Source organism: Trachurus trachurus, assembly GCF_905171665.1.
Source record: "Trachurus trachurus genome assembly, chromosome: 9".
NCBI lineage: Eukaryota > Metazoa > Chordata > Actinopteri > Carangiformes > Carangidae > Trachurus > Trachurus trachurus.
Window position 1 is genome coordinate 34,103,996 of NC_139895.1, and position 26,950 is coordinate 34,130,945.

The following is a 26,950-nucleotide window of genomic DNA, read 5'->3' on the forward strand; positions in this document are numbered from 1 at the left end:
ACGCTCGGAAATACCACGACTGTCGTCAACCGAGCGATGATTCAAGGTGCAGCGCGCGTAGCACCGGCTGAACCTTTTACGCAGTTTTAATCTGTCTGCTAATTATTAACATTATTAACACTGAACATGTGGATGCACATACCTTCGTATACAGCTTGTTAAACAGAACAAACATATTTTGTATATTACAACTGAACTCACATTGTTACAAGAAACTTATATATTAAAAAAATGATACAAAATTAATGAAAATAAAGTAGCTACGGTATTTAAGCCCCCCCCCCACCACCACCACAAATCCCTGGCCTTACCATGGGTTAGGTCTTCGGATTTGCTTTGCACAACGGTCCGGAACTGCATAATATGAAGCTATGCAGATTATCACATTTTAAAAGGTGGAACCATAGACTGTAAAGGGTGGAACCAGATAATATTTGGTATTTTTTGTATTAAATACATATTATCGAAAATACATGAATATTAAACGGAACCCCCCCCCCCGTCACACCACTAATTTCCCATGATGATAGTGGAAAAAAGTCACAGGTTTCCATTAGCTGAATCATGGGAGTTTTACCAAGACACGTGAATGCAACATATGGCACCAATGCAGCACAGTATGTTTGCTGGAACAATAAAGAACAGTGAACAAGCAGGTTTTTTTTTTACAGTCTTCATTACATTGCATTGTTCATTTCCAGTGGTGGATACAGTTACATCATGGACATGTAGTGTCATAAATTGATTTATTGTTATCAATGACAATCACAGAGCTCTATGGTGCATTCAGTTTCACAGCCAAAGGCACCATCACATGCTTAATTGTGGAATTACCAATAATATAAATAATTTATATTTCTAATGTAAAAAGACACACCAAGCATTCTCCCACCTGCTACAACAAAACCAATACAAAAGCAAAAAACAAACCCCTGTAAAGACTCAAATAAAACCATTTCTGTCTGGATTGTGATGATGAGGTATTAAGAAGTAGGCTACATACTGCCTTACACAGCTCGTAAAGCTTAAAGCTAATTAATCAGTTCAATAAGCATACTGACCACTCATTCAAGTTTCATTTTCAATGACAATGCTCATCCTTTTAGGATATGTTTACTATTCTATAGTATTCTATAGTATAGTACTATATTATAACTTAATGATAGTCAGTTATGTCTATAAGTGGATCTTTACCCACACTGATTCTGACATGATCAAATTTCTCACTAAAATATATCAAGTATCTGGGTTTCTCTGGAGCTCTTTCACTGCTCCGCTGCCTTTTTGCTACTGTACAGTCAACAGTACATGGTTTGAGCAGCAGTTTGATTCCATTCCCACACACTGGTGTTGATCCTCAGTAACGAGCGCTGTGCTCAGACTCGCTGGCACTGCTGCTGCTGCTCTGTCTCCTCCTCTGACGCTCTCCGTCAGACTTCCAGCTTTGGTTTTCAGAAGGGTTTAGGACCTCTGCCCCTGTCTCTATGCCCAGGACCTGCCTCTGCACCAGCTTGGAGTAGAGCCCGCCGTTGGCCATCAGCTGACCGTGAGGCCCTTGTTCAGCCACGAGGCCCTTGTCGATGACGATAATGTTGTCTGCCTTCTCCACTGTGCTGAGCCGATGGGCGATCACCAGCACGGTGTGCTCCCGCATGATATTGTTCAGAGCCTGCTGAACCTGAAATGCACAGTCACTGACATAAATCAGCAGCTCTCTGACACACACTATCGTTCACTGATCTACCAGCCGCTCCAGGGCTACATTACAGATTTGTAAACATGGTGCAGCGTGTCATTTGCCTATTGACTGTAAATACATGGACGAAATGAATTGCTTCCTTACAATGTGTTCGCTCTCTGCATCCAGAGCGCTGGTTGCCTCGTCCAGAATGAGAACACGTGGATTGCGGATGAGAGCTCTTGCGATGGCCACCCTCTGTTTCTGCCCCCCTGACAACTGGGTGCCCTTCTCTCCCACACCTGGAAAAAACATTAACTGTGACTCTGAACTATGTGAAACACAAACAGCTTGTTAGCTTAAAGGGATACTTCACCCAAAATCAATAATTCACCAATTTTCCACTCACTGTCATGCCAAGGAAGGGTTCGGAGAACTTTCGGAGTTATCAAAACGCCTTCGGAGTTCCAGGGGGGGTCCGGCTGGCAACGGATTTTCATATAATGGCGGTGGATAGAGTTCACTTTTGAATCGTCCAAAACACACACTATGAAACATCTTAATACCTCCATACTGCCCATCTGTACTGACCCAAGTGCCCTGAAGTCGCGACATTATATAAAAATCCGTTGCCAGTCGGAAACCCCTGGAACTCCAAAAGCGTTTTGATAACTCAGAAAGTTCTCCGAACCCTTCCTTGGCATGATGGTGAGTAGAAAATCGGTGAATTATTGATTTTGGGTGAAGTATCCCTTTAACCAACAGAACGTAATTACTTGTTAGACTTTTTTATGTTTTAAAGGTACATTGTGTAGGAATTACTCCCATCTAGTGTTGCGGTTGTAGATCGCAAGCAACTCAATTGTATTTTTCATGCTGCATTCACGTGAAATTGGGCAGATGGACGACACAGCTGCAGGTAACGGCATAAACAAGCCTCTATGTAAACAAGTGGTCAGTCAGCACGAGGCAAAACAATACACGTGACAATATGTTGTCATGGCGATGTCGTATTGTTTACCTGACCCACGTTTTACCAGCTTTCTCTGGACTTCTGTGACTAAAATGAATCTGGTTTGTTACCGACGGCCGTCTGCCCGACTGCACCTGAATGCAGCATCAGTGTAACGCTCCATTCCTCCTCACTGCGTTACCGCTGTGACTTTTCACAGACGCCACCTCGACCCGAGCCGACAGCTCCGGTGTCTCCGCTGAGTTTCCGTGGTTTCCTACCGTCACGCTGCCACTGAACGTAAAAACATGGAGACACCACATGGCAGCAGCACCGAGCTTACCCGCTCCATGTAGATATGAATGACATGAACGGCTAATTCAGAGCTGAAAGGAACACTTCAGTTTGTTGATGGAGGTGATTACTGATTAATGAAAAACATACTTTTGAACGACCCCTAAACCGACACAAATTAGACCATGGACCCCCCATTGGGCAACATTTTGAAACAAACACTAGAAATACACAAATGTTCTGAGACTGAATGATGTTACTTTTTTTAGTCAATGTATGTTGAAATTGAAAGAATGTAATATTTCTAGGGGAAAAAATTGGTAAAATTTTGAGAAAAAGTTGGGGACCCCCTTAAACCCTCTCAAGGACCCCTGGGGGTCCCCGCATCCCACTTTGAGAACCACTGATCTAGGCAGTGGACAGTGCAGTGGGTGTCCACTGTATCTAACAAATAGTTCCAAATATGCACCGTGCAAGTGTAGTGGGATGTGACTGATGTACTGATGAGACTGGATAAAAACAGGAAATACCTTTCCCGCTAGTAATAAAGTACATCAGTGGCTGATTTACATATAAACAGATGAGATTATTACTTGTCTCATAGCCTTTGGGGAGGGTGCTGATGAAATCATGTGCATTTGCCTTGGTGGCAGCTTGCACCACAGCCTCCATGGGGACATCGCTCAGACCGTAGGTGATGTTTTCCTCAACCGTCCGCGCAAACAGCACGGGCTCTTGCCCCACTAGAGCTACCTGCAGAGACAAAGAGACAAACTGATGAATGTGTGTGTAAAAGATCATCACTAAAAATGGAGTGAGCATTTGAGAAAGAAGCAAATGTTAAGCAAAGGACTTATATATTATATCTTACATAACTTCCTCCTTTGTGGCCACAGAGCTCATTAACACACACATACAGACTGACATGCACTGTTGCACTGTTCCTACATTGTCATTAAAACACCTACTGTTGTTTATATTGACTCCCACACAAACCCTCCTCCTGTGGAAATTCACTATATACTATACACTTTTACTTTTTAATTTTTTACATTCATCATTTCCATAAAACAAAAGGACTTGGGGCTAAGTGTCACATGCGGAGTAGGGAGGCGCTGAGATTGATTAGATTAAAGAAAGCACCTTGTTGGTTTCAGGCTTCAGCTGAGATTTGTTGACAGACAGAAAATCTGCCCATCCCACCCCTTTAAGAAAACATCCTGTCCTACTCCTGAAAACTATTTCAGTGACACCGATGTACACAGACCTTGGAGTGGAGGTAGTCGTGCTGAAAGGTGTGAACAGGTTTTCCATCCAGCAGCACTTGGCCTTGTTGAGGAAGGTAGAAGTTTTCCAGCAGACTGACACAGGAACTCTTTCCACTGCCTGAGGGCCCCACCAGGGCTGTGACCTCGCCTGGCCTCAGAGTGAATGACACTCCCTGCACACAGAAACCAATTCAGGAACGTAAAACAGTCAGATGACAGTTTAGTACACTGTTGCCCATAAAGTTGGAATCATTTTCAGACACATTCCTCTTTTTATTCCTATTTAGACACATCAGTAATCACCTTTGACCTGGTGCAACGATTACATACTGTGTTGCCAGTTTTGAGAAGATATACACTTTTTCTATCAATCTTTCATGAGACGAGGTGAAAAATTATTTGAATCCAACTTTATAGGCAACAGTGTAGAAAGAAAGGGCTTCAAGACTGCAAGGGTAATGAGTTGTTAGTAACTTGTGATAATACTTACACTGAATTTGATGTCTAAATATGAGCATAAACATATTCAAATGAGCAAAGCTGCTTTCAGTATACATCTGGACTTCATAAACACTGTCATAACAGTCTCTATAGGAGCTTTTAAAACTGTTTAATAGTTAATGTTATTGTTTTTTTGTCTTGTCTCTATGGATTTAATCTGTGTCTGAAATAAAGAAAAAAAAATTAATTTTGCCTGTTTCACCAGAACTATATCATAATGTTGCAAACCAATGTACAGCTGTGTTTTACCAGATAGAATTCAACAAAATGATTATATAATACATGGTTTCCCGTAAATTTCTTTTCAGACACGTTCCTCTTTTTATTCCTATTACAAAGGTTAATTGTGGTTTAATTTTCACAGTGATATGTTTGGAGGAGATTGATCAATAGTTTTAAGTTTTAAGAAGATATACATTTTATCTATCAAGAATAAATCACATTGTCAAAATCATTTCACGATAAGAGGTAAATATACATATATATTTATACTGTATATATTATTCCAGCTTAATGAGAAACCATGTATAATATAATATAATATAATACTTGCATATCAAACTGCCCAGCTGTGAATAATGTTTTACTTATAGAGGGTTTATCAACAGACAATGGGAGCAAGATCTCTCAGAACAAACCTTGAGGATATCCATCTCAGGGCGGGTCGGGTAGGCAAATGTGATGTCTTTAAATTCAACGACACCCGCACAAGTGTCTGGAGCCTCGGTGCCATCAGCTGGGTGTGTGGGTTTCCTGTCCAGATACTCAAAAACCTTCTCAGCTGCTCCCACTCCCTGCATGAGGCCCGTGTACACCGACGCAATGCTCTGGAAGATGGACAGCATAAGGTAATGCTTCAGAGGATCAGCCTCATCGAATTGATTCTGTAGACAATAATCAAAGCAGATGACATAGCCTACCTCTAGACATTCTCCCAGCTCGAGCATGTATATGAAAAATGATATCAAGGCACCGCTGCTCATCTGACCGGTGACCACAAGGTGACCGCCGTAGTAGAGGACAGCCACCTCTAGAGCCAGCTCTGATACCTGAAAAACACACACAATTACAGTGATGTACTGATGTAGTGATGAATAAAAAAAAAACAGATTATCTTTTTTTGATGAGGCATCTGCTGCCACCTACAGAACTGGACCACATGTAGCAAGCGTAGGCCACGGCTTGCTTCTTGTTAAGCTGGAACATGACTAAGAGCTTGGCGAAGTAGGAGTCCGCCTCCCCGGACTCATTGGCAAAGCTCCGCACCGTCCTCATGGATGAGATGGTTTCTTCTGCAACTTTATTGGCCTCTGCAAGAGTTGTTTGCACTTCTTTTGTCAGTTTCTGTAGAAAAAATAAAATAAAATAAAATAAAAAACAATGTCACATAAAGGGATAGTTCAACATTTTGGCAAATTGGCCCATTGCCATAATCCCCATAGTTTTAGGAGTAGGTTTGTTACCTTTAATTGTCGGTGCAAGCTATTTTTAGAGCGGTGGAGCAGAGCCGTGAGCTGCTCAGAGCTACGCTATGGAGGCTAATGGGATTTCTTGGTTTCTCTCATCAAACTCATCAAATACACAATCTAACAACTCCAAAATGCTCTGTTGTGACCTGCACATTCACCACGCTATGAGATAATAACGGAACGTTACGAGACGGAGTTGTTTTCGAGGCTAATGCTTGCTGGAAAACTGCCCCTGACAGGAACACGCATCAGCTGTTTTGCATGAATTTACCCTGAAAACAACTCTGTCTTGTAACGTTCTGTTATTATCTCATAGCGTGGTGAATGTGCAGGTCACAACTTGTCCACCAGAGCATTTTGGAGTTGTTAGATTGTGTATTTGATGAGTTTGATGAGGAAAACCAAGAAATCCCATTAGCCTCCGTAGCGTAGCTCTGAGCAGCTCGCGGCTTGGCCGTTCTAAAAATAGCTTGCACCGACAATTAAAGGTAACGAACCTACTGCTATGACTATAGCGATTATGGCAATGGGACAATTTGCCAAAATGTTGAACTATCCCTTTAAGTTTCGCTTGCAAAACCAACTGAGACACAGAACTACTTTACCTTGTAGTATTCTCCATAAAGTTTAGAGACAACGGCAATGAAAGGGAATCCCATGATGGTCACTAGTGTGAGCTTCCAGGACATCTTAAACATGAAGATGAAGAAGCCGGCGCCCTTGATGATGCTCCTCAGGAAGATGTTGACATTCTGGGAGATGAGATCACTCACTTGGGTAGTGTCAGCCGACAGTCGTGAGATGATGTCACCTGAGGGCACGCAGTAGCATCAGGAGGAGGAGGTCTGAATCAAAGACAGGTGGATGCATTGATGGTGGTTCCATATTTACCTGTGTGGTTGTCATCAAAAAAGGCGATTTCCTGCCTCATCAGAGTTCTGAAGAGATGGTTCCTGAGCCGAAGGTTTAATCGAGCAAACGTCAGGGTGAAGACTCCTCCGCGCACTCCCATGGCAAGTGAACTGAGGAGGGAGAAGTTGGTGGACAAGTTTGGCATCTTTCTGACATTTTACTCAAAAGTAATTACTGATAGGATAAATAAAACTTCAGAGTCCTATTTTGCAATATTTTAAAGGGATAGTTCAACATTTTGGTGAATTCACCTATTGCCATAACCCCTAGTCCCTAGTTTTAGGAGTAGGTTCCCTTTAATTGACGGTCCAAGCTGTTTTTCGACCGGCGGGGGAGTATGTGAGCTGCACGGCATTTCCATGTTTCCCTCATCAAACTTGATACACAATCCAACAACTCCAGAACACTCTTGTGGACAAGTTGTGACCTGCACATTCGCCGTATTGTATAATTATACGCTTTGTAGCATAATTATACGTTTCGTAACGTATAATTATGTAACATTACGACACATGAAGCAGATACTTGGAACTATTTGCTTTTAAAATCACCACGCCCAGCAGTCATGTCTGAAATGTAGTTTCGGTCACGCATTTGCGTAGTAAACAACTCCGTCTCGTAACATTCCATCATTATTTAAAAGTGTGGTGAATGTGTAGGTCACAACTTGTCCACGAGAGTGTTTTGGAGTTGTTGGATTGTGTGTTTGATTAATTTGATGAGGGAAAGCCCAAAATACCATATGCCTCCATAGCGTTAGCTGAGCAGCTTGCGTCTCTGCCCCGCCGATCGAAAAACAGCTTGCACCGACAATTAAAGGTAACGAACCTACCCCTAAGAATATAGGAATTATGGCAATGGGCGAATTTGCAAAAATGTTGAAATATCCCTTTAATGTCTCTCCTATGCCGTCATTTTATTTTGGATATATTCTCAACATCACAATAGCAACATACTGCACATTTCCCAATCAGACAACAACATACATGTATAGTGTGTACACAGCAGCACCCACCTGGCTAAGGCCAGGAACCCCAGCGTGAGAAACGGTTTAGCAAAGTACTCCATGCTCTGGTGAACCACAATGCTGTCAATGGCCTTCCCATAGTAGTACGGTATGAAGGCCTCACCTGAGGATGAAGAGAAACACGGTTACAGCTGATCATAGATTCCAGGGTCTCAGTGGAAATTATTTGACAAGATTGTTAGTACTGATGGATAACAATGAGATCTTACTTACTACTCTTTACCATTTAATCTCTTTCTTTAATTTTTACTGTTTACATCTTATATATATATATATATATATATATATATATATATATATATATATATATATATATATATATATATATATATATATATATATATACTAGGGCCGGGACTTTAACGCGTTAATTACGATTAATTAATTACACAACAATTAACGCGTTAAAAAAATTAACGCATTTTTATCGCACTTATTAACTCATTGAGTGCCAGACCTTTTATAAAATGGTCAGTGCCAGGTGCCAGCGTTTTGGGGCATTTTGAGTAATATGTCAAGACCCAGAGAGTATTTTGTACTATGACTCTGAAAACACCAAACAGCTCAAAGGAAAGAGGAGACTCTCTATTTAACTAGGGAAAAACCATTTGTTTGTACCTTGTTCCATTCTTGATTTATCTTAAGTTGAATAGAGCCTGGTTGCACCAAAAAGACCACTTTTTTTCTAGAAAGCTGAGAAAAATGCATTTTTGTGAAAGAGAGTCTCTCAAGAAAAATAGTGATTTATCCGTTTTAATTTTGGCTTCAAAAATATGTAAGACATCTGAAAATTTCATTTCACATGTTTTTTTCACCCCCCCCCCCCCCAAAAAAAAGACTAAACAAAAAACAAAACAACAACAACAACAACTAAAATACAACAAGTACGAGCAGTTGCTGCCTCTCCTACGCCCCCCTCCCCCTCCACTCCCTCTCCTCCCCTCCCCTCCTTCTCCTCCTGCTGCTTCCCCTCGTCTCTGAAGGAGGGAGGGAGACGTCGTGGCGTCTTCAGCCTCTCTGCTGGACGCGGCCGCGGCAGCGACGCACCGCGCTGATCTCTCGGTTCGTCGTCACGTCGGTTAGACAGCAACTGGTGAAACTGACTCCGCGATCCGCTTTCGCTTCGGCATTTTGCTACTGATCATCTATCAGTTTACCTTTCCTGCCTCCTCTGATCACTTCATGCTGGAGCTATGCTAATAGCACCGTGGCTAAGCTTTCCTCCAGCTCCACGTTACACTTGTCCCAGGCTCTGCCCGTCGTTTTTCTCTAGAAATAGAAACTTTTTCCGACTTTTTTTATGTCCGTACGGATCGCACTCGTCTTCTCCTTCCTCTTCACTTCTTGCTCTGATCTACAGTCTTCTTCGTTCTACACATCCCAATAGCCCCAAAATTACTCACAGTGTGCGCGAGAGCGTCCCCATTTACCAGCCGCAGAAAAGTGCATTTGACGTCTATCGACGTCAATGGCACTCAAGCGTTGGATTTTGATTGACGTCCATAGACGTCAATGGCACTCAATGGGCTCTAATTTGGTAGACTAGGTGCAGGCGAGGCGCATCTGCCCTGCGCCTCGCCTTCGCTTCGCCAACGGGGAGTGGCCAGGAGCAGATTGCGATTTTGCTTCGAGACGCAGCGGAGCGCATCCCGCCTACTTCCCTCCCACCGGCGCAAATGGCATAGAGGGTGGAGAGAAGGCGTGGAGTGGGTTTGACACAGCCGAGTCAGATCTTCACCAATCAAATGAGCTCCTCTCCTCACCTTTAAATCCGCCGCGCGCGCAAGGCGGACGTTTGATTTCACCGTGGAAGAGAAGATTTGAATCAGCACATACAGGTTACAGCATACACGTTCAGCACATCTACAGTATATCGATTGTCCCGTCACACTGATGACAGATCAAAGGCTGCACAGATGAAAGATGAGGATGGATTACTGCTGTGTTGACACTACACGATTATCTGCTATATTTATGTATTTACTTATTGATTTATTGAGCCGCATCGTCACGCGACCATAACAAATAAAACTGAAAACAAATAAACTATCATTTCTCACAGCAAACCACAATCAGCCTGGCATAGTGCTCATAGTGAGCAGATATTAACATCTCCCCTCTCAGGTAAATTCTAAAGAAAAAAGAAAAAGAGAGACGCTCCGCGATGCATCCATTACGCACAGCTGTTTGTGCACACGTGTTTAAATATAGGTTACTAAATATGAGTGTCTTTATTAATGGAAAAGGGGTGTGTGTGTTTTGTTTTTTGTTTTTTTTTACTGGGCAACAGCTCTCAATCTGTCAGAGCAAGTGAGACGGGAGGAAACTGATGTTCTGGTCCGGTCCAAGCTGGCAGTGTCAGGTCACGCGAACAGACCTCACGGGCTGATGGTGCAAAAGTAGTCTGGGAGGGAGGAGGTTATGATGTTTGCTCTGACAGTTTGCTGTTGCCCAGTAAAAAAAAACAAAAAACAAAACACACACAGCCCTTTTCCATTAATAAAGACACTCATATTTAGTAACCTATATTTAAACACGTGTGCACAGATCACAACATAACAAACAGCTGGGCGTAACGAGGCATCGCGGAGCGTCTCTCTTTTTCTTTTTTCTTTAGAATTTACCTGAGATGGAGATGTTAATATCTGCTCACTATGGTGCCGAGGCTGATTGTGGTTTGCTGTGAGAGATGATAGTTTATTTGTTTTCAGTTGTATTTGTTATGGTCGCGTGACGATGCGGCGCTGGCCCCTAATAAATCAATAAGTAAATAAATAAATAAATAAATAGCTGATCATCTGCAACGGCACAGTGTGTAGTGTCAACACCTGCTCTTGGGACATCCACGGCTGTCTCAGTCCCTCCCTGGTTTCATCTGTGTTAATTCAGTCAGGCTGAGTTTCCATTACGCAAGCCTTTGATGGTCATCAGTGTGACGGGACAATCTATATAGATATAGGTGTATGTGCTGATTCAGATACAATAAATAGGGGTTATTGTGATGATGATGATTATTATTATTATTATTATTATTAATTGCATTTAAATGTGCCTGGAAGTGTGGAAATCTGCCTGTGAGGTCTTGGTGACGTGTCTGCACTGCGCGCTGGGCAGTCAAATTGCCACTGCGCTGGCTGCGCTTCGCCTTGCGCTGACATTAGACCAGGTTGGAGCTGGCGAGCTTTCGGCGCACTCTCCGCGCGGTCTATCGGCAACAAATTGTCACTGCGCCACGGCGAATCTGTCGACACCTCCCCCTGCTGCGCGACCACTCCCATCTCAGCGCACAGCAGTCTGCCAATTTACCGAATCCGCTGCGCACCTTGTTGCACTGGAGGAAAATGCCACTGCGCCAGCTGCGTCAGGGCTCGCTTCGCTGCGCCCCCGTGAGTTGCGCCAAGAAATTAGGGCCCAATGAGTTAAAAACATTTTTTTTTTTTTTTTTTCTCACGTGTGTCTACGTGCGGTGCGCCCGCACGCGAGAGAGGCGGCAGTTTGAGAGGCTGACTGGCAGAGATGAGAGCTGGTGAAACGCTAGCATGGTTATTTAAAACACCATCTCTGATCTCTGCCTGCACAGACACGGGTGCACGCTAAATGTGCTATATAGCGCTAATTGCTCAGCTGCAGCGCTATATCTATGACCTGTCACTGTCACAGGTGCAGCTCATCTCATTATGATAGGACTTCACCCTCAGAGCTCTGTCTTCAGACTGTCCTGACCTGTCCCTGAACATCACACAGGGACAACATGGAGCTGCCTGTGTGACTGGTTACTGAGTTTTATTAATGTTTACATCAGGCTGAGTTCAACAAATCAGTTTATGCTACTGTGATTTGAGTAGCCTAGTTAAATACTACAGTAATCATCATAGTGTATTGGAAGGAAAGACCATTTAATCTGTATGTATCAAATATCCATTAATGAATTAAGAATTAAGTCGAGTCTGTTGGTCTTGGTTAAGTACCACCTTGAATGCTTAAGCTTATGTATTCAGTCATTCAATGGTATACTAAAATCCATGTGAAAAAAAATGCTTCTCACTGTTCTCAGGTCAAATATTTATATGCGATTAAAATGCGATTAATTAATTGCAAAGCCTCTAATTCATTTGATTAATTTTTTTAATCGAGTCCCAGCCCTAATATATACATATATACATACACACACATATAATTATGTGCACACTTGCTTAACATATCTTTACTTTTTTAATGTTTGTACTCTGAGTGTCCTCTGCACAGGAATTCCTATATACCCTAACAAATGTACAAATGGAAAATAAACTTTATCTTATCTTATCTTATCAGAAATGGAATGAAATTAGATGATAATCAAACACAGTATATTTGGTTGGAGCTAACTGATGAAGAGAACAAGCAATCTTAAAGTCACATATAAATAATCATTAGCTACTAACCCTAACCCTGATAAATGGTTAAGGGTGCCTCCCATCAGGACAAACAGATATAGGGTTTCATTTGTTCCTTCTGCTATTATAATGTTGAATAGTGTTAAATAATGAGATAATTGACAGCTGTCTTGATCACACAGTCTGTTCTATCTCACTTTGCGTTTGAATGCACTTGAATGCACTTGAAAATTAATTACTCTGCCCAGTGCCCACTATGTGCTGCTATGTGCTGTTGTTCTTAACAGATGCTGATTGTTCTGTGTGTGTTTTACGTGTATTTATGTGTATTGGATGTTTTTATGTGTTTTGGACCTCCTGGCTACAAATCAATTTCCCAACAGGGACAATAAAGAGAACTCTGAACTTTTGAAATGCATCGTTCCTCACTTCCTAGTAGTGGAAGATAAGAACCTTTGTACTTTGATGCCACTGTAATGTAGGCTACCTCCTGTTGTACCTACAGTAGTAGCCTTTTAATGATACGGTGGCCCTGAGGGACCAACACACTGCATCATGAGAACATATGCAAATACACGAGCATACTGTACAGTAGAGAAAATATCTTCATCAATTTAACAAGGTGATAAACCTGCTGGAACACACTTGTTATGCAGTACTTTGAACGTCACTGGAAACACTTCTGTTGTGTTGTTTGAATCAGCAGAGCACGTGTTCTCAAACTGATGAAGATGCGTTAAAGCAGAAGTAAGCGGAATATTTGTGTTAATATAAGTCTTAAATAGTTCTATCTTCCGACAGCAATCACTTACATAGAGTGTTTGGTCTGAAACACGGGTCTGTCAGTCACTCTGCTCTGCTGTAAGCCGAGGAGAAAACTTTCCTTGTATCCTACAACCTTTATCCAATGAGGAGAGAGAACGGCATAAAGGGGCGGTCCTCTCTGTGTGTGCAGCCAAGGGATGCGCGTGAATGTGGTGACGTAGGGACGAGGGCGGGGACTGCTAACTCCATCGGCTGACAAGAAGTTAGCCAAAACCACCGGATCGCTTACTTCTGCTTTAAGTGTGTTGACCTCTCAGGGCCACCGTAGATCAAAACTCTGAATATTGTGTAATGAAGTATGAGCACACAACTGCAATAGAAAGGCAGATGAGGTATTGCAGATGTCACTCACACACAGCAGAGATGAGGAGGAAGAGGATGGCCACAGACAGCAGCCCAGAGTCCTTCCTGCAGAAGGTGAGCAGGCGTCCCAGCGTGGCCCCCGAGCTGGTCTCCTCCTTCTCCTGGCCTCCTTTCTCCTCCTGCTGCTGCTTCTTCCTCTCACACCCCGCCTCCCTCTCCTCCTCGCCACCTGTCCCCACCAGCTTCTCCGTGTCCTCGGAGCCTCCTCTGCCTCTGCTGCTGCTGGTGCTGCCGGCGCCGTTGGTGCTTCTCTCATGGCTGCTGCTGCTGCTGCTGCTGCTCACAGACACGGACTGCTTCCCCAGCAGACTCCAGAGCAGCATGACGGCGAGAGAGGAGGCGCAGGTCCAGCACACCAGGCTCAGGAACCACGGCTGGTGCGTCAGGGTCTCCAGCTCGGACAGCATCAGCATCTTGGCCAGGGCGTAGGTGATGACCACCAGGCAGACCAGGACGATGAGGGTGGTGAGCGTGGCGACCCTCGGCGGCCCATCCTCCTTGTTGCAGCACACGCCTATGGAGGCCCCCAGCAGGAGGGAGGCCCGGAGCACCACGCTCCCCCAGAGGTCCAGCACAGACCGGAGGATGTTGAAGTCCAGGACATCCTCTTGGAATATGATCAGCTGTGATCCGTGCGTGTACAGGACGGTGCTGATGACCACATCCAGCAGGACGAATAACACAGTGCAGCTCACATTCACTTTGATGCCCATGCTGATTATTTAAGGCAGCTGTGACAGGAACTAGAAGCATTCAACTATAAAAGCAAACATACCAGAATCATTATACAGTATTTTAATATGTAGCCTATCTATATTATTCCACCAAATGGAAATATTCTACTCACTTCTTGACACTTACCTTTATTTTGAAGGGCTGTGCTGCCTGTCCTCTGTGACTGTAGGCTACAGCAGTGAGGTAGTGTAATGTAACTCCCTTCATTTAAGATGTAAGCACTCTGTTAATTATTGACCTGTAACGCCGCCACATTGCATACACTCTAGCACACTTTACACTACATTATTGGCGTGATAAGTTAGCCATTAGCAGACACTATGTTACTGACTTGTGTTGCGTCAGGTTACAAATGCGTCCATGTCATTAAATCCCTTCCGGTCCGGGTCAAGTGTCCAGGTGTCGGAGCCTTACGTCAGTTACTGTTGTCTCTATGTATTAATTAATAACAAAATGCACAACACCGCAAATACTACACTTAACTCGCTATGTGCTACTTTGTCCAGGACCTGCAAAGTAGATGGAGGAGGAGAGTGAACCGACATTGGCGAAGTGGTGGACGCCGGTTTCAAAGATCGTCTCTGTGACGGAGGCGTCACACCGGCAGGGACACGAGGGCACGAGCGCGCGCGCCAATACCCTCGTGCGCTGTGTGTGTGTGGCCTTCACGGTCCTGGCTCTTCGCTGGTTTTAATGCACGGGAAAATGAGTCAGGATGATACCTCGTGGGTTTTGTCCTACCTTTGCTTTCTGACGCACAACAGTTGTTGCGGAAGTGAACGTCGGGTAGCCCCGCCCACCTGGCGCTGGAGCACGAGAGCGGCAGGTCATAAACACCAACGACAGGATATATATATGTTCTACTGTCCAAGTCATGCTTAGTGAAATCACAACCACACGCCATTATCATGTTATTATAATATTATTAGAGGGTCAAAATGACCACGACTATTAAGACAATTAATAGAGTTACTAATCTATACCATAGCTCTGGGAAAAAAAAAAAAATAAGAGACCACTTTCACAAATGTTTCTTAAACCACGTATGACAGTCATTCTTTTCTTTTCTTTATTAAATACCAACACAAACACCACTCATTCTACTTAATTAGACACTGATGAGGTCATCACCTGAACCACATCTGGTTTTATAGGAAGATTATAAAAAACACTGCTGGGATTAGGCTAAACATTGACATTATCCCACAAAAACTGATTTATAAACTCTTCCTGAGTTAAAATATTCTTGCTGTGTTGTTTCGGAATAAATATGAACATGTTTTCTTTGCATTATTATTATTCAAGGTCTGAAAAGACTTGATATTTTTTGTTATTTAGACTAGTTTAGTCATTTTCAGCCAATAAAAGCTCTAAATGACAATATTTTTATTTCAATTTTGGGAGAAATTTAATTTTTTGGGGAGAAATTTAATTTTTCTCAAACACAATTCAGCTTATCTTCTGCTCTCAAGTGGCCAACAAAATTAATGCAGCTTTATTGCAAATGTCAATTAGTTGTCTATTATCAATACAGAGTAAATCCCAAGGAGTGGTGGCCTTATTAGCTGATAATAATCAACTAAAACTCTACTTCAATAGCCTTCTATTAATTTAACAAATCATTTGCATAGTTTCAGTTCATCAGCTTTTTGTATGTTTAATATTTCTACATTCTGTAATAGTTGCAGCAGGGCCGTTCCTTATTATTATTTCCTGTTATGTAATGACTGTACACCAAGGCGTCACGAACAAAACAATAGCTTTATTTTTGATTATCGCAGTGTAAGAACATTTGTACAACAAAGTGAGAACAAGTCCCCTTTTTTTTCATGGAAAACACGTTTTGTAGAGAATTGAGAGGAGCTGAGTAATTCAGTGTTTACTGCTGTTTCTTTGGACAGTGGATTCTGTTTCTAAGTGTGAGATTCATCTATGAGTGAAATGTCAACAGGCAGTGTCTTCAACCGAGCGTTGGTAGCACTGATGATCACATTCATCTGGGTGTCCGTCTACGGTCCAAGACTTCAGGCAGCTCCCGAGGACACGTAGTCCTGCTCCACTGGTGTATCTGTTGTCCAATCCCTTTCAACCCGTCCCTCTCAGTGGACGTCAGACTCAGGTAAGTGATAGACCAACTCAGTCTTTATGTCCTCTGAGCTGTTCTGCTCCGTGGACAGCACCGTGTCAACAGGAAAAGACAAATATAAACTTTCTTTCCGTTTTTTAGGTGAGGGTGAGTCTCCAGTGCCGAAGAGAGGATCTGAAATTTTAAAGGTCATTGAGGGCATGTTGTGTGCCCTGCGCTTGGTGTTCTTCTTCTTCTCTTGTTTGTATGCTGCATTCATATTGGTTATCACCTGGAAATAAAACACAGAATATAATCAGTGCAAATATTAAATATCTGTGCTGAATTATTTCTCCACATATCTGCTATATTAAAGGGATAGTTCACCCAAAATTCAAATTTCACTCATTATCTACTCACCCTCATGTCGACTAAGAGCTGTGAGAAGTTTCAGAGTCCTCCGTGCCTTCTCTGAGTTACGGGGGGGTCCGTGCAGCAGTATTTGTCCATATAATGGTTGTCAATGGATACCAACTTTCTTCGTCCAAAAAGACACACCAAAAAACATCCAAATACCTCCATACTGCTCGTCTGTAATGTCCCTCTTGTATTGAAGCCCCGACATGAGAAATTGTTCCGAAAAAAATTAAATAAGTCTGTGTTTTAAGCTTGTTTGTAGCGGAAGTTCCCAGTGTCTCAGTTCACTGCTCTTCCTGTGTCAGTGCAAATCTCACGTGATTTGCACTGACCGGCGGAACAATTTCTCATGTCGGGGCTTCAATACAAGAGGGACATTACAGACGAGCACTATGGAGGTATTTGGAGGTTTTTTGGTGTGTCTTTTTGGACGAAGAAAGTTGGTATCCATTGACAACCATTATATGGACAAATACTGCTACGCGGACCCCCCCGTAACTCAGAGAAGGCACGGAGGACTCTGAAAATTCTCACAGCTCTTAGTCGACATGAGGGTGAGTAGATAATGAGTGAAATTTGAATTTTGGGTGAACTATCCCTTTAAATCACAGACTGTTTCAACTACCCGTATTTCCTCAACACAATCAGGGTTTGGCATCACTGCCCTGATGGTGGATTTGACTTGAGTTCTATCACCCGTATCAACAGACTGGGACACTCAAGGCTTGTTTGAACATCATGTCTCCATTTGTAACCCTGATGAAGACCTAAGTGGTCGTAACCGGTCTCTTCAGCTTTGTATTTGTATTAGCCATGATAAAATAAAGGCTTTTTAATCTACAACTCAAGCTACCTTTTTTTCCCTGCTCCATGCAAGAGTGCCTGAAGTCCTGTTCTTTCCTCACTGGTACAAATGCATGTAGTTGTGAATATTCCTGTCACATAACACATGAGTAATGCAGTGTTGACTCTGAATCCTACATGACCATAAAGAGAGTAGAAATGAGAGTTTATGTGACAGAAACCTCTGGGAGCAAGAGTCAAGTGTCTGTTGTGTAATGGGTCAATAATGCTTGGCAAGACGAGCAATTCAGAAATATATTTTTAAATTGTTTTAAAAGCATCAGATTTGTTAAGATGTACATTTTGTATTTAATGTTGGTTTTTATGTCATTTTAAAGGACATTTAAACAATTGTTTTTAAACTAAAGTCAGAATGAATGCCCCTGAAAATGTCAATGGTGTAACCACAAAATAATAATATATTCTATCCACCTACAGTGGATTTACATGTACTCTGAAAACATTAAATTGAAATAGATTTTATTTGTATTTCAATATTTAAATTTTAATGCATTTTGGAAACACTGAGCAGGAAATACCCTAAAACCACTGCTTTTTTCTAAATAATGTGACAAATTACCGTATGTAAAATTTGTCAAGAAACATAGTAAATAACATCATTCCACATTTGAGTCCAGTTTTTTCTCTGTATATAGTCAGATTTTTATGAAAAAATACACAACTCGCGTTACACAACTTAGGTTACATCACATCATTGACCCAAATACACTTAACCGGGTGCTCAACACTCAACACAAACATCATATCCAACATGCTAAGATACATGTGAACCAACACAAACTGTTAAAGGTACATTGTGTAGGAATTACTCCCATCTAGCGTTGCGGTTGTAGATCGCAAGCAACTCAATTGTATTTTTCATGCTGCATTCACGTGAAATTGGGCAGACGGCAGACGGATGACAACCGCTGCACGTAACGGCATAAACAAGCCTCTTTGTAAACAAGTGGTCCGTCAGCACGAGGCAAAACAATACACGTGACAATATGTTGTCATGGCGATGTCATATTGTTTACCTGACCCGCGTTTTACCGGCTTTCTCTCGACTTCTGTGACTAAAATGACATCTAGATTGTTACCGACGGCCGTCTGCCCGACTGCACATGAATGCAGCATCCGTGTAACGCTCCATTCCTGTATGTATATATGAACAGTGGCGCCGCCAGCCGGAATCCTGTACGCACTGAACGACTCTTGTTGTTTGTAACAGGCTATACGTGCTCAGTTCATTGATTGTTAAACCAATTGCTGAAGCCTAACGTAAAAGCCAGTGATTGTCGTTTACGTCATGTCATCTGTCACTTTTTGATTTCTGGCGCCTATTTACACTACCGCTATGTGATGATTACGCCCGGTCCAGTATAGAAATGTCAAAAAGACAGTTGAGCCTTTTCCAGGCATTTAAAAAAAAAGAGATAACCCACGATCACAAACACACAGCAGAGCAGCGATAATGAAGGTGCTACGTGAAGACTCTCTCCTCTCGTTAGCTCCAAACTCACTTGACAACGGCGCCGATCCCGTGGGTGCTCCGTTGCTCGAGCACCCACTGACCAGACCAGATGCGCATTTCTCCGTGCCAGTCGGCAAGGCGCCTCAGCTGTGTGTCTGCGGGTATGTGTAGCCTGTGTGAATGTGTGTGTTAATATCTCACGCGCTCTGTTAAAATGAATCAACACAAATAGGTGCAGAGCGCGAGCCTGGCACAGAGGTGCGCGCTCTGGCGCATCTGGCACAATCGGTTAACGACACCAAAATGAAACTGGCTTCGCTCCGCGACTTCGCGTCCGACGTCTATGTTAAGCACATGTTTTTATTGATATTGTAGCGTCCGACCCGACGTAACTACAACAAAATAACACAAACTTATCTGACAGCTCTCACTCACTCACACGCACACACACAGGACTCTGTCTTACTCACCCCGGCCCCTCAGTTTCTCAACCAACCCTTTACCCCTGTACCCCCGTACACATTCACAGTCAGTCAGAAATCACACAACCTAAACATCAGAACAAGAACATTACTGCGGGGTCGCTACAATATTTTTAGTTGTGCAGTCGGCTATTATTAATATGAGTCCCATTGCCCATTGCCCTGGCGGCGCCACTGTATATGAATGATATGAACGGCAAATTCAGAGCTTACCGGAACACTTCAGTTTGTTGATGGGGGGGATTACTGATTAATGAAAAACGTACTTTTGAACAAAATAATCGATTTTTGTGAATAGATAACAGGAGAAGTTACACAATGTCCCTTTAAAGCTGCCCAGACCTCGTAAAAAGGTCAACTGACTGTCTGAAGAAAGACTTGACCTCATATCAGAAGACTTTAAACACACAGCAGTGAGAAGCATCACTCTGCTACTTTGCATTTATGTAAAGTTGCGCTACATCACCTAAAGCAAACATCATTCATGAGAACAAATCACAGTGATTTACCAGCTGCTTAATGGAGTTCTGCTGCTCCTGCATTATGGTCATATATGTAGAGGTGTCCTCCTTGGATGAATACATATCCTGCTCTTGTTCTTCATAATTCAGCAGGCTCAGTGTGGCCTAGAGGACAGGAAATGACATTTAATGCGCAGACACACCAACATAAACACAGTTACACAAAATGTCTCATCCACGCGGTCTCACCTCGTTGGGTAAATTGGCTTTCCTGTTGAACATGAGGGAGTGAGGGGTGAACTTGGTGGTCGGGTTGGTGGACGTCCTGAACAGAAACAGCACGGGGTCTAGGAAGTCGTCCCATTCGGCCTGCTTCTCCGTCACCATCTGCACTACGGCTTCTTTCAGTAAAGGGCCGGTGCAGTCGTGGAGCGGGTTGAGCTGAGGTTGGTCCAGAGGAGAGACCTTCTGCACGATGCTCCACCTGTCGCACAGCAGCTTCGTCACCTGGGGAAAAAAACATCTGGGATGTGAAACACAACAGCGCTGCCCGCCGTCCCTGCTCCGTTTATTAATCTCCGTATCTTTTATGAATGAACTCTGTGACTCACGCCTCACCTCGTCACAGAAGTCAGCATTCTGCGTGCACGCTATCGTTTTAGGAGCACCGAACCTGATTGAAGACAGAGCTGAATTAGTTCAACTGCAGGTTAAAGGGATAGTTCAACATTTTGGGCCCAATAGGCCCATTGCCATAATCCCTATAGTCACAGCAGTGGGTTCGTTATCTTTAATTGTCGGTGCAAGCTGTTTTTAGAACGGCAAAGCAGAGCCGTGAGCTGCTCAGAGCTACGCTACGGAGGCTAATGGGATTTCTTGGTTTCCCTCATCAAACTCATCAAATACACAATCCAACAACTCCAAAACGCTCTGGTGGACAAGTTGTGACCTGCACATTCACCACGCTATGAGATAATAACACAACGTTATGAGACGGAGTTGTTTTCTAGGTAAATGCAGAGACTGCTTGCTGAAAAACTGTCCCTGAAGGCAACGTGCATCAGCGGTTTTGCATGAATTTGCATCTAAAACAACTCTGTCTCGTAACGTTCTGTTATTATCGCATAGCGTGGTGAATGTGCAGGTCACAACTTGTCCACCAGAGCGTTGTTGGATTGTGTATTTGATGAGTTTGATGAGGGAAACCAAGAAATCCCATTAGCCTCTGTAGCGTAGCTCTGAGCAGCTCGCCACTCGGCTCTGCCGTTCTAAAAATAGCTTGCACCGACAATTAAAGGTAACAAACCTAATACTATGATTGTAGCGATTATGGCAATTGGCCCATTTGCCAAAATGTTGAACTATCCCTTTAAAATCATAGTAGATTTTACTGAATGAATGAGGATTAAACTATAGAACGAATCACCTTGTTGTTTACAACTACTTCCGGGTAGAAAACCAGCATGAGAACAGTGATAGGGCATGAAAAACATGATATATATAGCTAAACTCTCAATCGTTGCTACTGTTCTCATTCAAATTACGTGTTGGTTTTCTACCAGGAAGTAGTTGTAAACAAGGCGATTCGTTCTCTACGTAGTGATCTTGAGCAGCCATGATGCCTCTTAGTTCTTGTTACCACCTCAGTGACAACTCAAGGTTCTGTGGGGTGTTTTTACCTGTATATACACTTGGAGATGCATCTTGCAACAGAGAAAGTATCTGTCTTTTGCACTGGAAATGCTTCTGGCCATTTGCTGAAGTAATCGATGAGAACTATAACATTGGTGTTGCCCTGCTGTGTCTCTGGGAACGGTCCTGGTGAGAGAAAAACAAAACCGGTGTCAGTCTGTGGAGAGATATTAAAGAATGGAGAGAAATATTATTTGTTGATTTAAGTGAGGCAAAAACCTATAATGTCAATCCCAACGATGTCCCAGGGTGCGTCCACTTTTATAGGCCGAACGGTCCTGGCCAGGTTTTTATTCCTCTCTGTGTGCTGACAGGTCTCACACACTTTGATCTGAAACAGACAGAAGATGAATCTCAGTGAAGTTAGACAATACTATCAGTATAGTCCAATGTGATGTCAGCTACCACTTGACATTTAGAGATTTAACTACCTTGCATCTTGAAATGCATAACGAGGAGCAGCTCTTATGGAGTGAAATAATTAATATGACACTTTCCCAAGTACCCTGAAAGATCCTTAGGCTACTGGTTGGTTTGAGCCTTAAAGGGACAGTTAAACATTTTGGCAAATTGGCCCATTGCCATAATCCCCTAGTTTTAGGAGTAGGTTCGTAGGTGACGGAGTTGTTTTTGAGGTAAATTCATGCAGAACCGCTGAGGCGCGTTGCCTTCAGGGACAGTTTTTCAGCAATCAGTCTCTGTCTTGTAACGTTCCATTATTATCTCATAGCGTGGTGAATGTGCAGGTCACAACTTGTCCACCAGAGTGTTTTAGAGTTGTTGGATTGTGTATTTGATGAGTTTGATGAGGGAAACCAAGAAATCCCATTAGCCTCCGTGGTGTACAGTAGCTCTGAGCAGCTCGCGGCTCTGCTCCGCCGTTCTAAAAATAGCTTACACTGACAATTAAAGGTAACAAACCTACTGCTGTGACTATAGGGATTATGGCAATGGGCCAATTTGCCAAAATGTTGAACTATCCCTTTAACGAACTGTACACACCTGCACTATAACTGTTTACTGAATGTATCATTCATCATATAATTTCTGTTCTTCCTTCCTCACTAAATCCACGTATTTGTACTGTATTTATTATATTTTTTCAGGGTTTTTTTTTTTTCAGTTTTTCCCTTCTTTCTCGACTAACTTGATCTGCTCATTCAGGCCTATATCATATGTGACTCTATGGCTGCCAAAAAAAAGTATAAATGACAAAAACAACAAAAAAGAAGAAGATTAAAATACCCAATCTACTACATCCTTGATGATCCCAAGCCAGTAGTACTTGCTCTGGATCCTGTGGACGGTCTTCTTTTGGCCCAGGTGATGGCCGATGTCGTTGAAGTGGCAGTCCAGGAAAATCTGCCTCTTCCTCTCAGCTTCAATCACCACCTCTCTTTTCTCCTCTTTCTTGGGTCCCACGTAGTACAGTTTGCCCTCTGGAGGGAAGATATGGAAGAAAGAGACGTATGACACGTTTGTTTGACAATTATTAGTCACAGCATAAGCAAGGTTCTTGATTACAACCACAGAGAAGAAAACAGCTGGATGCACAAAGAGTAATTCATCATTAAATAGTTATGTCATATGGAAAGAACTTCACACCAGGTTGCATTGAATAATGATATAATGTGCTCTTATTGACCTGGAAAGCTGTGTATTTGAATAGCTGAAGTCCCAAGTCCATTCTGTAATTTGGCTCACACTTTATTTTCAGACACTTTTATCCTTTTATCCTCCACATTTTGTCAACCACAAACTTAAATGTGTTTTTTGGGGACTTCATGTGAGGGAACGCTGTTACAGGCAGAAAAAGACTTGAGACTGGGACGGAAGTTCAGCTTCCAGCAGGACAACCACCCTGAACATCCAGCCAGATCTACTGGACTGGTTTACATCAAAGCATATCCATGTACGGTGCAGTCAAAGTCCAGACCTAAATCCTCCTGAGAATCTGTGGCGGTCACATGCGCCGCCCCAGCCCCCTCCACACACACACACACACAAGCACACAGCCCGACAATCAATCCAGAACACCTAGAGATGAATGAAAATTATGATTTTGTTGCATAATGTTTGAGCCACTACAGGATAGTGTATACATGCTGAAATAATAAATCATAGGCCTAATTAAATAGGCTTACAGCTAGCTTTTTTCTTTACTCTTAATCTATTAGGCTGCAGCTTTGTGGCAGTTTTCTTTATTGTAATTCTGCACCATAAATGATAGTTTGACTATCATTATAATATATACAAGCTCTATATAGTACAACTATAAACTTTATAGGCTGTGTTCACAGACATCTGTTTCTGGGATGTGTGTGCAATCATTAATAATATAAAATCAATCAATGTGTATCCTATGGCTGCTGTCCTCATGGGTTTTTGAGGATTCGCCCATTGCTATAACATTTGAAAACAGGGTTTTCAATGAAAATCATATAAATAGATAACTTATTGGTCACTCCTAAATTTCTTTTAGCTATCAAATAGGGTTAGAATACACAACTAGAGGTATGGTGGTCTGCATGAGAAGGGTGGCCTGGAATGGCATCAAATTCCCAGCCTCTAACATCTGGCCAGGGACAACGGACAAAACTAGCCTTGTTGGCTAACTCTGGCCCATTTACAGTTTTTCTTTTAAGTCTGTTGATTAGTGGTGCACTGTCCCTATGAAATAAACTAATAAATGAAAATTGTTGTCCCAGTCCGCCACTGGCAAAGCTGTAGAGACACACCCCAAAAGAATCTCTGTAGATAAAGTGGTGCAACTAAATATTGACTCAGGGAGGCTGAGGGCTGAATACATGCATGCATGCCACATTTTTCAGATTTCATTTTCCTTCCACTTGACAATTATGCACTACTTTGTGTTGGTCAATCACATAAAATCCCCAAAATATACATTTAGGTTTGTGGTTGTAACGTGACAAAACGTGGAAAAGTTCAAGGGGTATGAATACTTTTACAAGGCACTGTATTTCGTTTGTTTTGCTACAGAAAGTGAGCCGAGTTTTCCCTGGGCTCCTACAGATATGTTACATTATGTTACATTACATCCTGGAGGACGCATATTTGCCAACCGTCTTTAAATCGGCACTTTTGGGAATGGAGGTGATGTCAACAGAGCCGGGGGGAGGAGAGCGGTGCATCCTGGGTGTTTTTGTTTTGCCATTTAGTAACTCAGGTTTCAAACCCCCCGCTCCTTACCGTCAATGATAAACTTCTGCGCGTATCTTTTGAGATTCTTCTTCCGTAGAGGATTGATGGACTGAGGCAGACAGCCTTTAGCTACCAAGGTGTAAATGTCACCGAGTTTGTTGGAGCTGGATTCAACCACCTCCTCCTCCGCGACCTGCAGCGACTCCACGCTCAACATGTCGGTCTGCTCGCAGCGGACACGGACACGGACACACCGGCACACAGGACACTGACCGTAACGTTACACCTCATTCAACTTCTATCATCTGCTCAGTTAGCTTCGGTAACGTTACTACACACATCCACAACAAAACCATAACAGGATGGAGACTGAGCACCCTCTCTTCTTCTACTGTGCAACCAAGCAGGTCGATTTTTGGTGTTGTCTCATTAGCGCCCCTCCTGGGCAAACTGCAGTACTTCCTGCTAATGCTCCTTCAAACAAGACTACCGATATACAGATAGATATAAGATTATATCTATCGCTCTGGGTATATACAATCAATCAATAATGATGATAATGTAACTACTATAAATTAAATAAATCAATAATAATAGTTTGATTTGTTTTGATTTGATTAAGATCCCCAATAGCTGCACCTGGTAGCAGCTACTCTTCCTGGGCTCCATTAAAAAGCCACATAGAATAATCACACTAAACTAACAAATAATATGAAAAGCTGCTACAACTACAACAATAATAATAATAATAATAATAATAATAATAATAATCATATTAAATCAAACAACAAAATAACAAATCAATACAACAACAACAACAAAAACAATATTTCATTTCATTTCATGTCATTTCTCCTTTATTTATTCAGGGAAGGTCAATTGAGAGCGAGCTCTCTTTTTCAATGACGCCCTGATTACAAAAACACAATTATACAGTATACAAGGTCATGATTCACAATTACATACAGGTTGTAAAACATTCGATAATACGTTTTTAAAACTATCTAAGGAAATAAGATGATCCAGTTTCAGACAGTTTTGTAGGTTATTCCACTTTTGGGGGGCATAAAACTGAAAGGCAGTCTTCCCCAATTCTGTCCTGATACTGGGAATTTGTAAAAACCAAGGTGTCCTGTGAACGAGTGTGTAAGTTACAGATTCTAAGTGAGATTAAGCTAGTAAGATAAACAGGTAAAATTTCAAGTAAGGCTTTGTAAATAAAAACCATGCAATGTTGTTCCCTCCTTACACTTAAGGATGGCCAGCCAACCTTATTATAAAGAACACAGTGATGGGTTCGGAACACATCTCCAGTAATAAAACGAAGAGAGGAGTGATAAAGTGCATCCAGGGGTTTCAATGTAGAGAGAGCAGCATGCATGCAAATGACATCACCGTAGGCTAATCAAGTGCAGATAAGAAAATGGCCTGAACAAGTTCTCCTCTACATTCCATTGACAGACAAGATCTATTACGATACAAGAATGATAATTTCCCCTTAAGTTTTTTGGTAAGATCAGAGATATGAGTTTTAAAAGACAGTTTGTCATCCAACCAAATGCCCAGATATTTGTAACTTGAAACTCTCTCAATTTGAGTCCCGTCAGCATACATACATACATACATACATACATACATACATACATACATACATACATACATACATACATATTAACAATGACAAAATCAGTTATAACAAGACATAAACTTTAAAATAACCCTGGACAGACCGGAAATAAAAGCAGATGTAAAATAATATATGCATTTTTTTAAAACAGTAACCGATGCTTCTAGCATTATCAGCTGGTAGCTTGTTCCAGCAAGATATGGCTCTATATAAGACTGTTTTTTGCATTGAGCGTGATTTCACAAGAGGTACAACAAATAAGCCCTTTGCAACCTATCTTGTGTGATGGTTTGACAGGCTTTCCTAGGTCGTTCCTAGATGTTTTTATTC

At 42.3% G+C, this 26,950-nt stretch overlaps 2 protein-coding genes across 2 annotated transcripts; both read right to left on the reverse strand.

Moving 5' to 3' along the window:
- Positions 1–937: 937 nt before the first annotated feature.
- abcb9 (ATP-binding cassette, sub-family B (MDR/TAP), member 9) lies at positions 938–14,904 on the reverse strand. The gene is made up of 12 exons (XM_083978853.1): positions 14,524–14,904; positions 13,652–14,419; positions 8,090–8,204; positions 7,054–7,184; positions 6,768–6,973; positions 5,840–6,037; positions 5,614–5,742; positions 5,332–5,520; positions 4,192–4,365; positions 3,518–3,677; positions 1,844–1,980; positions 938–1,678 (listed from the first exon to the last, which is right to left on the reverse strand). Exons 2-12 carry the CDS (start codon positions 14,373–14,375, stop codon positions 1,358–1,360), a joined length of 2,484 nt encoding a protein of 827 aa, XP_083834979.1. The 5' UTR covers positions 14,376–14,419; positions 14,524–14,904; the 3' UTR covers positions 938–1,357.
- Positions 14,905–16,201: 1,297 nt separating this feature from the next.
- Positions 16,202–25,310, reverse strand: LOC310990894 (gypsy retrotransposon integrase-like protein 1). The gene is made up of 8 exons (XM_083978434.1): positions 25,042–25,310; positions 23,077–23,270; positions 22,051–22,162; positions 21,819–21,957; positions 20,758–20,812; positions 20,389–20,646; positions 20,188–20,304; positions 16,202–16,754 (listed from the first exon to the last, which is right to left on the reverse strand). The coding sequence occupies exons 1-8, from the start codon at positions 25,208–25,210 to the stop codon at positions 16,497–16,499; spliced, it is 1,302 nt and encodes a 433-aa protein (XP_083834560.1). The 5' UTR covers positions 25,211–25,310; the 3' UTR covers positions 16,202–16,496.
- Positions 25,311–26,950: the final 1,640 nt, after the last annotated feature.

Excerpts from the sequence above, each read along its gene's own strand:
- LOC310990894 (XM_083978434.1), bottom strand. The coding sequence starts at position 25,210 with ATGTTGAGCGTGGAGTCGCTGCAGGTCGCGGAGGAGGAGGTGGTTGAA. Across the intron at positions 20,647-20,757 it reads ATGCTGACTTCTGTGACGAG|GTGACGAAGCTGCTGTGCGA; the intron begins GTGAGGCGTGAG and ends TTTTTTCCCCAG. Across the intron at positions 20,305-20,388 it reads AAGCCAATTTACCCAACGAG|GCCACACTGAGCCTGCTGAA; the intron begins GTGAGACCGCGT and ends CCTGTCCTCTAG.
- abcb9 (XM_083978853.1), bottom strand. The coding sequence starts at position 14,375 with ATGGGCATCAAAGTGAATGTGAGCTGCACTGTGTTATTCGTCCTGCTG. Across the intron at positions 8,205-13,651 it reads CCTCCTCATCTCTGCTGTGT|GTGAGGCCTTCATACCGTAC; the intron begins GTGAGTGACATC and ends CTTCATCCTCAG. Across the intron at positions 3,678-4,191 it reads ACGACTACCTCCACTCCAAG|GTAGCTCTAGTGGGGCAAGA; the intron begins GTCTGTGTACAT and ends TTGTCTCTGCAG.